Genomic DNA, 11229 nt, shown 5'->3' with positions numbered 1-11229 from the left:
GCAGATGGTTAACGAACCTTTCCGGACAAAAGGTACGATCACCAAGGCAAGACAATGACTCATTCTTCTCGGGCCTCACTCAGTGTTTCCATTCTGGATCAGGAGATGTGAGCAGATGATTTATATTCCGTGCGCAGGAGTTATTCACTTGTGCCTCAAAGGAAATGAGAGTTCCTGTTCCAGCTGGGGCTTACATTGGGCGAGATTTGGGCATCTGATGCTTTCAGGTTCATCAAACATTGCAGGCCCAGTGAGCTTTGTTGGCCCCCTGCTCCTGCCGGTGGGAAGGCAGCTGGATCCAGCTGGGCTGAGCCTTTGGCAATAGCCCAGAGCCTGCATCCAAAGGGTTGCATACGGAAAACTGGGTGAGCAAATCCAGGGAGCTCAGGGCTTTGGGATGCAGGAGGGGCCCCAGCCCATCACTCAGCAGCTCGATGTCTCTTGCAGGCTTTGGATTGCTCGATGCTCCTGCCCATGTGCTTCATGCCCAGAGCAGCCACACCTTGTCCAGGCTCCAGGCCCTGTAGAGTCAGTCCCAAAGGCTTCTGAAATGGACTGGCCAGTGGATGGGGAGGGGCAGGAAATCAGGATGAAAGCTCTCGTGTTACTTGTGTCCAAATCTTAAAGATGTAAAAGCCAGCAGCCTTCTCCTCCTTTGTCTTCTGCATTCCCGAAATAGTTGAATCAAGTGCTGCTTGGCTTTTTCCTGGGCATTGCTCTGTGCTGGAGGTTGTTATGGTCCTGCAGACGGACTCATGGCTTTCCAATGCACAAAAAACCTGGGCTACCTTTATGTGTAAGAAGATGATTTATTGTTCTTGATAATCAATTTGTTACCGTGGTTGTTTCAGGTTAATCATGCTATTAATGTCCTGAAACCTACTGAACTGCGATTTCATTACACGGAGCCCCAACTTGGCTGCTGTGCCCCTGTCTAGAACACAATTAGGCAGATGATTGCAGCCTCTGAAATACAGCGGACCAAATGGCCGTGGGCTTGTTTGGTGGTGGCCAGCTGCTGGAGAACTCATCTTGGCAACCGGCAGCTTGATGCTGGGCGAAGCATGAAGCTGATGGATGAGGTGGTGGAAAAATAGATTGATTTTTATTTTCCCCTGCAGCCAAGAGCTGTCTGGCAAATCGCAATGGAAACAAGTGGGATGGAGTAGGGTTTTGATCTGGGGAGGGAAGGGCAGTACGAGAACAAGAGGGTAACTGAGGTAAACTGGGTAGACTTGATTCTGCAATGAACTGGGCCTTTGATAATGAAGAGTCAAAAATGAGCATACAGCACTACCAAAGCAGACCATCAGCTCTGGGTCTTGTTCAGCAGAAACAACGGTTCCACGGGAGGGTCGTGCTGGCTGTCAGGTTATTTCTGGCCTTTTTCCGTAGCCCCACGTGAGTGGATGGGGCCGGTAAGCACAGGGATACAGAGCTCAAGATATTCACAGGCATTTAGACTAAATATAGAAATTGGTTATTAAGATTTTGCCATGAATGTTGTAAACAAATTAGTTCCACTAGGTAGCTATCTGCATGCGTAGGTGCTTACATACCTCTGAAAAAACCTCACTGGAGGAGCTATTTGTTGTCTGACTTCAGGCTCCAAACTCTGCTGAGCTGGGAGCGAGGAAAGTTCCCTTTCCTGGGGCAATTCGGAGCATGGGGTTGAACTTCTGCAGTGAAGGGTCCATTGCTCCACTGCCCCTTCATGGAGAAAAAGCTGCCTCATTTGGCAGGCAGGAGTCCTGCAGCTGACTGACGTGAGCGGCCCCGTGAGGAACCTGCGCATCAGTGACTCTCGTTATACATCTTGCCAAGCCCCAGGGGCGAGCAGGGTGTTTGCTGCAGCCCCAAAGGCTGTCACTTGCAGGCTTTCCAGCATGGCTTTCGTTTGAACAAGTGTTTAAGAAGGATCCCCCAGCACCCGCATCTTCTTCCCTTGTGGCTTAGCAATACCCCAGCTCTCCAGCCCTGCTTGGAGCTGGTTGGCATCACTGCTGCGGTGGTTTGTTATTGTCACATTTTTCCATTTCTCTGGAGCCTATGATAAACATCCAAATTAAACCGAGGCCTCAGACGTTTTTGATATTTCCAAGCAATATTGATAATGAGTCTTACGCTGCAGAGCATCATTTATTCAAACATCTCTCAAAGCACCAAACAATCTCCGTATGCAGGGATTATCTCATCCGTCACTGAAATTCAGCCACCTGAAAGCTGTGGCTGTACCATGGTACGCAATGACATTACTCGGTGGTTTGGGGCAGAGAAAGCTGAACTGAAAAGCCAAGAGAGACCCTTTTCTGATAGGGAAAACAATATTGAACTGTCTCTGTCTTCCCAGTGGAACGGGAATAATGCTTTTGTTCTTGCAGAGCTAATGAAGAACTGGTAGTTGCCTTCAGCAGTCCAAGCTTTGGGGCCTCCTATTACAGGAGAAGCTAATTATTAGTGTATAACGTATCTAAAAGTCCTGGTCCAGAAGCCTGTGTGCTGTCTGGATGTGGCTGAGCCCACGGAGTTGTGCTCCGTAACGCAGGGACCCCCAGGTGGCTCTGCAGAAGTGGGACACACCAGCAGAGGAGACAGCCCCATGGGAGCCTTGGGTCACTCATCAAACCGTGGGTTATGCTTTCCAGCCACGTCCCTCACGAAGGACACTTGACCTCTGATTAAGAACGAACACCGGTAGATGTCAAGGAAATATGAATGGAGATTTCTTTTGGCACACAAGGAATTAATAAAGCCTGCTGACATTTCCTCGCAACAGAAGAATACATAAACAGAGTTGCTGGCTTTCCCGGCTCTTATGAAAAGGTCTTGATTTATATGAAACTGGGACCCGGGCTTGTTGCTACAGGCGGGTGTCCTGGTTTGAGTGACACAGGGCTGATTTCTCTTTCGGTAACCTTACTTTTCAGTAAAGTGTCTTTTAATGCTTGGGAAAACTGTACTTTTAGAAGACTGTTCAGAAGAATGTTGACTTTATAGCCAGCTCTGGTGTGCAGGTTTCAAGGTTTCGGTGTTTTTGAGCTCTCCAGGTGTGGGGATGAGGAGGAGGGAGATCCAGGCACTCAACCCAAGCTGCTGATGGGGTTATTTCATACCATGAATGTCACATTCAATATAAATCAGGAAGTTTGCTGAGGAGTTCTCTGTCTCTCTCTCCCTTGATGGCTGCGACCCTGAGAACTCCTTCCCCAGTGCCAGACCCTGAGCCCGTCCTTTCCTCCCGAAGCCGCAGCACTCGCGGTGTCCCACATTGGCTGTCCCTGCCGGGAGTGCACGGCTTCTGCTGATGGAATGGGCTGGGTTTAATCCTTGTGTATTTTATATTGGTATTGGGATCGATATTGGTTCTTTAGTGTTATTAATGTTAATTGTCTAGTCTTATTCTATTAAATCTGTTTACATTTCAGCCCTAGTATTTCCTTGTTTTTTCTTGATTCCCCTTCCCAGATGGGGAGGGCTCATCAGGTGTGAGAATAGCTGTCTAAACGACAATAAATTGCTGTGGGTTCCTCCAGCTAAGACAGTGGTGAAGTGAGGGGGGGGGGGAGGGTGTGTGGTGGGGCTGGGGCCCAGCAGGAGAAGGTGCCTTGCACAAGGCTGTGCTATGGCCCGGTGGCACTGCCGGGATTTGTCCTTGGCACCGGGATTGGGCCTTGGCACTGTGCTCCAAGAGCAGCTGGTGGAAGTGTGTCCGTCAGCTGGGGCGGTGGGTGGGAGCCCAGCAGAAGGGGCTGCGGCAGCTGGGAGCGATGGGGCTGGGAGGACAGAACATCCTGGGGATGTACCTGCTCGGTGGGAGAAGCTCGGGGAGCCTCCAGGCTGCTGGAAAACCACTGAAACCAGCACCCCGAAGCAGCAGGCTTTTCCCAAAGAAAGATAACAAGAGCTGGCACCAGAATTATGGCTTCTTGAACTGCTTTTTTTTTAAAAAAAAAAAAAAAAAAAAAAAAAATCAATTCTTATCATATAAACATAAGTCCATTCTTCTGGTGTAATTCCATCAGTGTAATCAGGTCCCTCCAGGCTTTGACTTGTCCTTGCTCACAAAGAAACACCAAATGAAAAATGAGAGGATCTTTTTTATTTTGGGATGTTTGGGCTAAATTCCTGGCGCAGGTCAGGTACGGTCAGGCAGTACCGCCATGTGCGGGTGGATGTTTTGTTGATGTTTCTATGTAAATTTTCCTGCTATGTTGTGCTTGGATTCCTAACACTCGGTTTATGCATTTAAAATATCCCTCCAAACTATGAATTCTAATTAATAATTATTCATTGGTAGTCTTTTAATGATCAACCAATGATTGTTTATCAACAACCAACAGCTGCATCATCTCAATGCCTGGAAGTGATTTGTGTTAATGAATTAAACCTCAGAAGAGAGAAGCCAGTTCAGTTCCCAGGCGTTCAACGCAAAACCTTTTCAAAAGAGTAGACGATTGCAGAGCATAACAGTTTAGGTTGGGGAATGGAGAATAATAACGTATCCAATTGAAAGTGCAGGGGAATTTAGAGAGGAAAAATGTAATTACCTGAGCTGGAAAGAAGCCAGACTCAATGTTTAAAATCTCATTCTTATGAACTGTGTCTTGGCATCCTTAATGACTGCAGGATCATAAGACGTGGCACATATTTTATGCGCTTGGAAACTAAAAGAAAAACAAAGGAAATCTGAGGTTTTTTGATTTTTTTTTTTTTTTTCTTTTTCTTCCTGATTCTGGAAACCTCTTCTGCTATTTCACAAACCAGTGTAACACATGCTTGGAGTTATGACCCAGCGTAGAACAAAAGCAGACAGACAAAAGAAAAAAAAACAAAAGAGAAAAATTAAATAAGAAATGTGTTTAATTTCACTTTCATTAGTGTGATCTGCAGAAACAGCCAAAGGAAAATAAAATGTTTTTGTTTTTTGAAAGAAACTGTCCTCCCTTTCTGGCAGGAGCTGGCACATGAGCCCTGAGTCACCCCCTGGCCCAGCGCCCCTTCTCGGCACCCGGGTCTTTCAGATCCCGCCAGGCTACAGATACAGAGATGATATTTCTGAAATACTAAACTTTTTATGTTGCTTAAATATCTGTGTATAGCCAGAGAGGCTGGAGTCTCCTGGGACAGAGGGATCCGGGGGCTTTGAGTTATCCCTGAGCCCAGCCCAGGCAGAGCAGCACGAGAGGAACTGGTTTCGTGCCAGAAAGATTATAGCAATTTATTTTTCTGTCGTAGGGAGCGGGACTAGCCTTAGCCTTCTACAGATCTCCTTCCCCCAGTCTCCATCGAATGGGAGGTACGTGAGTTTTAGGATTAGTGAAGTTTACAGTATTAAGAAATCAGCGCTGGACAAATAACGGGATGCTGCTATCGGTTTCAGCGATAGCTGCTTTCGCTGTAACAGCGAGTGACAAGCTCCTGCACAACGAGTCCTGGGGAATAAAAGCCAAGCTCAGAAGTGCTTGTGACGCTAATTAATTATAAATCCATTGCTGACAGAATCAAAGCTGTGCAAGGGGCGCTCTTATTCATGCAAATGCGGGTTTGAGGATTGGAAACGCATTTTTTTTTTTTGGCAACGAGCGAGAAGCGGGTTTTTTCAAAATTTTAAAGGGAATGGAAAAGTTGACCAAACAGCTTTTAGATTCACATGTCCTTCATGTGACGCACACCATGAGGTTTCAATTGGCTTTTGAGCCATCTTAAACTAAAAAGCAACCAAACAAAAGGTAGTTTTAAATGCAAGCTATTATTGCCTAATTTGTTAACCGTTAAAATGGTTAACGCTGAAAACTCATCAAATGCTTTTGGTCCACCCAAAGCTGTACTTTGGGCGGGATTTTAGTCTGAAAACTTAGCATGATCACAGCCAGGATATTTCTGGGGGCAGAGAAGGGCTTCATTATCATCATTATCTTACAGACAGAAGCTGCGGGTCTGAAAATCGCCATCAGCCAGGAGAAAAATGACCCCCCCGTGCCTGCTGTGACTTCAGGGGGAGCCGGGCCCGTTTCCGCCTCTCCACTGCAAACCCTGCTCCACGCGTTGCATCCTGCTGCGGAGGTAATTTGTGGGTACAGCTCAAAGTGCTTTAATTAGCAGCAGATGACCATCCCTGAAAAAATGGCAGCAGCTACTGAGGATGGTGAGTTTCTAGATGGAAAGCGGATGGAGGCATCATCCGAGGGCTGCAGGGGTCAGTGGGAGACTTTAATTTAGGGGCTTTTGCAGAGGTCTGAGGCGAGAGGAGGGCAGGGGGCTCCTCAGATTCAGAGCCAGATGAGGTGACTTCCATTTTTGGGCAATTTCTCTTGTAAAACAGCTTGGAACCCCACCATCTCTCAAGGTGCTATGGTATATTTTGAATTGGTGCCACCGTGGGTGCCCTCTCGTCCCTTTGCCCCCAGCGGCCGCAGCTGCTCCCTGGTCACACGCAGCGCCGAGTCCCAGGTTTGCTTCAAAATGCACGTTGATGACCAGAGCTCTTCTCCCCATCTTTTACTGAAACAAATGTAACACTCGATGGACAGGCCCGCTAAGCCCGTTTAGTTCATCACCGGGCACAGATGAAGGTCACCCTGCCAAACACTCATAATTCCTATTCGCACTATAAATATGCATTTGATTCATTGTCTCCGGTCACTTCCATCACGAGTGATGGAAGAGGCATCCCAGCAGCCCCCTGCTCCTCTCTGCAGTGATGTGAGTCACTGTCATGGCTCTGACGCTTCATCCGTGGCAATAATTGTAATTTATGCTCCAAAAATGTTGGGGGAGCTGCGTTCAGGGTTTTAAATCATCCCTGGAGTGTGATGGCCAAGGGTTGGGCTGGAGTGGGGTTGGGGTGAAGTAAGCGTGTTTGGAGTAGAGGGGCTTAGCTCCCCTGGGAGCCCCTTGAGAAGGTGGTCTTGGATGAGTATGAATTCATAGAATCATGGAATGGTTTAGGTTGGAAGGGACCTTAAAGATCACTTTGTTCCCACCCCCCTGCCCTGGGCAGGGACACCTCCCACCAGCCCAGGTTGCTCCAAGCCCCGTCCAACCTGGCCTTGAACCCCTCCAGGGATGGGGCAGCCACAGCTTCTCTGGGCAACCTGGGCCAGGGGCTCACCGCCCTCACAGCAAACAATTTCTTCCTCATATCCAATCTAAACCTCCCCTCTTTCAGTTTAAAACCATTCCCCCTTGCCCCATGGCTCCCCTCCTTGATCCAGAGTCCCTCCCCAGCTTTCCTGGAGCCCCTTTAGGGACTGGAAGGGGCTGGAAGGTCTCCCCGGACCCTCCTCCAGGCTGAACCCCCCCAGCTCTCTCAGCCTGTCCCCACAGCAGAGGTACTCCAGACCTTCCAGCATCTCCGGGGCCTCCTCTGGCCCCACTCCGACAGCTCCGTGTCCTTCTGCTGTTGGTGGCCCCGGAACTGGAGGCAGCAACTGCAAGTCGGGGGGGGGGGGGGGGGAAGGGGTGTCACCAGAGCGCGGTGGCTCCGTTCTCGGGGGGGATGTGACACCCCCGTATCCCCCCGAGGTCGGGAGACGCTGCTGCAGGGGACCGGGGGGGTGTCCCACGGCGGGGAGGGGGCGTGGTCATGGACATAGAGGCGTGGCTTGCCAGTCTGGGGCGTGGCCTGACCGCTGGGGGCGTGGCCTGCCCTGACGTACTGACGTAGTGACGGCGGGGCGCTGAGGGGAAGGAGCCGCCATGGCGAGCCAGTCGCAGGGCATCCAGCAGCTGCTGCAGGCCGAGAAGCGCGCCGCCGAGAAGGTGGCCGAGGCCCGCAAGCGTGAGTACGGCCCGCCCGGCCTTGCCTTAACCCGCCGCGGGGGCCTGAGGCGGCGGGGGGGGCCCGGCCTGGCCTAGACCGGCGCGGCCGCGCCGGTCTAGGCCAGGCCGGGCCCCCCCCCGCCGCCTCAGGCCTTGTCCCCTCAGGGGAGAGGGGGAGCTGGTTGGATGCGGCGTCGCGGGGCTCCCCGCCCCAGGGCTCTGAGGGGCGGTGGTGAGCGCATTAGGGCTCCCTGGGGGGTGCAGCGTTGTTCTGTGCCTCCGGGGGCCTGCCTTCTGTTTGAGGGTGTGGAAAGGGATGTCGGATGCACCCTGGCAGCAGTGGGGAGGCTTGGTAGCTGGAGAGGCCTCCACAGGTCTTGGAGGAGCTCAGGGGCTCCTGGTCCAGTGGGACTGCTCCCTAGGAGACCACCATCAGAACCCTGGCCTTCCTGGCAGCAGGGTCTTCAGTTGGGGCTTGATTGTGCTTATTTGCTTGTGCTTATCTTTCCTAGCTTTAAATTTATTTGTTTCTTTGTGATGAAAGCAGTGTATTTCTCTCTTGATGATTACGTATTTTATAGTTGAGAGAGTTACTCCTTAGGGACCCAAGTTAGCTTTTCCTGTTAAATGAGAGAAAGTCAAGTTAGAAAGATCCGCACCTTTTGAGATTTTTAGAAGTTTTTCCTGCTTCAAGCATTTTTTTTTTTTTTTCAATGGAGCCGCACTGTGTTATGGTTCTGCCCCCTGGCAGTTTTGCAAGAAGCAGATTGTTGTAGCTCACTCTAATGATGATAGCCTTGGGGGGGAGGGTGTGGTGAAAAGTCCAGGAGGGGAAGTCGATGCAGTAGCCAGGTTTTCTGTTAGTTGCACAATTTGCTTGAGACAAAACTAAGCCTTAAATGCTCCTTGGGATCACTCAGGGATGTTGCATGCTCATATGAGCAAGGCCAGACCTGTAGGTTGTCTGTTGCATCCACGGGCTCAGAGAATGTCTCCGTTTCTCACTGATGGAAGCTCATTGCGTGCTGAGCTTGGTGATGGTTCGGTAGCACGCAGGGTGACCTCGTGCTCCTGAGCTTGGCTGACACCACAGAGCTGGAGGGGCTGCAAGGGTGTGCAGTGCCCTGCTGTTGCCTGCTGCAGAAGGATCTGCTGCAATAACAAATGCTACAGTGATTGTTGTGCATCGGGCAGCTGGAGAGGTGTGGGGGAAGAAATATGCTTTCACTATTTTCTCTTCTTTATTTCATTTGGTATGTTCTTTGGAAACAGGGAAGAATCGGAGGCTGAAGCAGGCAAAAGAAGAAGCCCAGGCAGAGATTGAGCAGTACCGCCTGCAGAGGGAGAAGGAGTTCAAAGCCAAGGAAGCAGCGGTTTGTTTTCTAGATCATTCACTGTTACCTGCCCAGCCTCTTAGCCTTGCGTTTGGGGTTACTTGCCCTGAGAGCAGCCCTTGGTGTGGAACATGTTGCTGGAGAAGTACTTCCCTAACTGCCTTCCTCTGATGCACAGCCACGTGTCACAGGAGGGAAAAAAAGTGGAAGTGAATCAGAACATGGTGTATTGCATCTCAACAGACAGAACTATTGACTAGCAGTGAATTAGCTTAATGAGCTCATGTACTGTCTGGTGCCCTGATGGGTGGCAGCCTCTCAACCTGGTGTATGTGGCAGCGTCAAAACAGACTAAGGTCATTCCTTTTCTGACAGGCTGGTTTCTGCCATGCTAATGTGGTAGAAACTGCTTGCCTTGTAGATGCTGTGCTCTTGCTGAACCAGTTGTAAGGCCTGTGTTCTGCTCAGCAGTCTTGCCTGCTGTGTCCCAAGGGGTGTGTGTTCCTTTCCTTCTGAGCAAGAGGAGGTATTCCCAAAAGGCGCAGAACCAGGGCCCTTCACCTGCCGAGGGCTGTAGCACAGCCAGGGTTTTTCCACTGCCTGCGTGGCCCTGTCAGTTCTGAAATCTTCAAGAAATGACCTGGCAGCCCTCCCCTCTGTCCGTCGTCTGGTTAGCACAATACCACCTCCTCTGTTCTCCTGCGTAATAGCCTTCATGTCAGTAGGTCTAGATTAATATTTTACAATCGCTTGTTAGCTTGGCTCAGTAGGCGTATGGTACCAGGCAATTCCAGGTTGCTTATGGGGCAAGAATGGTGGTGTAAGCTGTCCTTGCTGTGCGTATTTCACGGCCCACAGTCCTGTTAGGAAGACAGAGATTTTCATAAAGGTTCTCCAAGGGTAGACACAATGGGATGATGTGAAGACTGTGCTTGAACTAAATCATGGGTGTTACTTTTCTTACACTATCTGTTACAGTAGTGCTCAGGGATTCACGGTACCAGTCACCAGTTCAGCAGGACCTTTATTTCAGGCACTCTTTAGAAGCCTATGCTCTAAACTGAGAGATAATGAGTAAGAGAGGATAAAAGGTGTGGGCTGTGGGTGAAATACAAACTTGGGCAAGTTTAGTGGGAAATCTGAGCAGAGAATCCAACAGCACTATTTAATATTTTTTTTTTATAGTGCAGTTCTGCGATCAGCAAGGATTAATGGTTGAGATGCAGTGAGGCAGTCCAGAATAACAAAATACTGAGATGGGTGTAGTGTTTTCTTTGTCAAACAACTCACATCTGATCTTTCTCTTTGCTATTTCTAGGCGCTTGGATCTCATGGCAGCTGCACCACTGAAGTTGAGAAAGAGACCCAGGAAAAGATGAGTGTGATCCAGCAGAACTTCCAGAAGAACCGTGAAGTGGTCTTGTCCCAGCTGTTGTCACTAGTGTGTGACATCAAACCTGAAATCCATGTGAATTACCGCATCAATGGGTAGTAGTGGAAGAAGGAAATAAGCATACTGGAAGTGCTGGTAGTAACGTTTGAGCTTCAGGTGGAACGTACAGCTCTTAGCCATACCTTAACTGTTCTTCTTGTAAATGTGTTAAATTATTTCAGTGAGTTGTAAGTCATCGATACCTTGTTGGAGTTCTGTTAGTTTCTCTCTTGACACGGATTCAGAGCTTATTCAACCATTAAATGCCCGTGTCTCAAATCTGTGCTAAGTTATTAAATATATATTCAAGTTGCCACACTAATGCTCCCTTTTTATCTAGATAGTATTGAGTGAGGGGCTTTCCTCTGGGAAGCAGGGAGAGAGATGCTGGCCAGGTTTAAACAGAGAACCTGTGTCAGTAGCTGTTAGACCTGTGTAACTGTATTCTTGTTGACCAAAATGCGTTTTTCAGTGTGTTGTTAACCTTTGTACAGGGGTTAAACCTTGTAAGAAGAATTCTCTGGCTGTACAGTGCTGGCTGATAACTTTCAGGTGCTTGAGTTTCTCTGTATTGAATCTCCTCTGTATATTCTGCTGTTAGCTTGAGTTATAAGTCTGGCACTATGACACTTGAAAGTAAAAACACTTATTTAACTCCAAAGTCTGTAGTCAGTCGTCTTGTTCCTGCTGACTTCTTCTGAG

At 49.2% G+C, this 11229-nt stretch overlaps 1 protein-coding gene across 1 annotated transcript; it reads left to right on the top strand.

Annotated features, from left to right (window-relative positions):
- The first annotated feature begins 7644 nt into the window (after positions 1-7644).
- On the top strand, positions 7645-11188 carry ATP6V1G1 (ATPase H+ transporting V1 subunit G1). Its single transcript, XM_054220410.1, has 3 exons — positions 7645-7780; positions 9034-9134; positions 10414-11188. The coding sequence occupies exons 1-3, from the start codon at positions 7699-7701 to the stop codon at positions 10585-10587; spliced, it is 357 nt and encodes a 118-aa protein (XP_054076385.1). The 5' UTR covers positions 7645-7698; the 3' UTR covers positions 10588-11188.
- The last annotated feature ends 41 nt before the right edge of the window (positions 11189-11229 follow it).

The sequence above is a fragment of the Rissa tridactyla genome, chromosome 14 (genome assembly GCF_028500815.1).
Source record: "Rissa tridactyla isolate bRisTri1 chromosome 14, bRisTri1.patW.cur.20221130, whole genome shotgun sequence".
Taxonomy (NCBI): domain Eukaryota; kingdom Metazoa; phylum Chordata; class Aves; order Charadriiformes; family Laridae; genus Rissa; species Rissa tridactyla.
The sequence above is the reverse complement of the archived record's forward strand: the minus strand, read 5'-3'. Positions and strand labels throughout refer to the sequence as shown.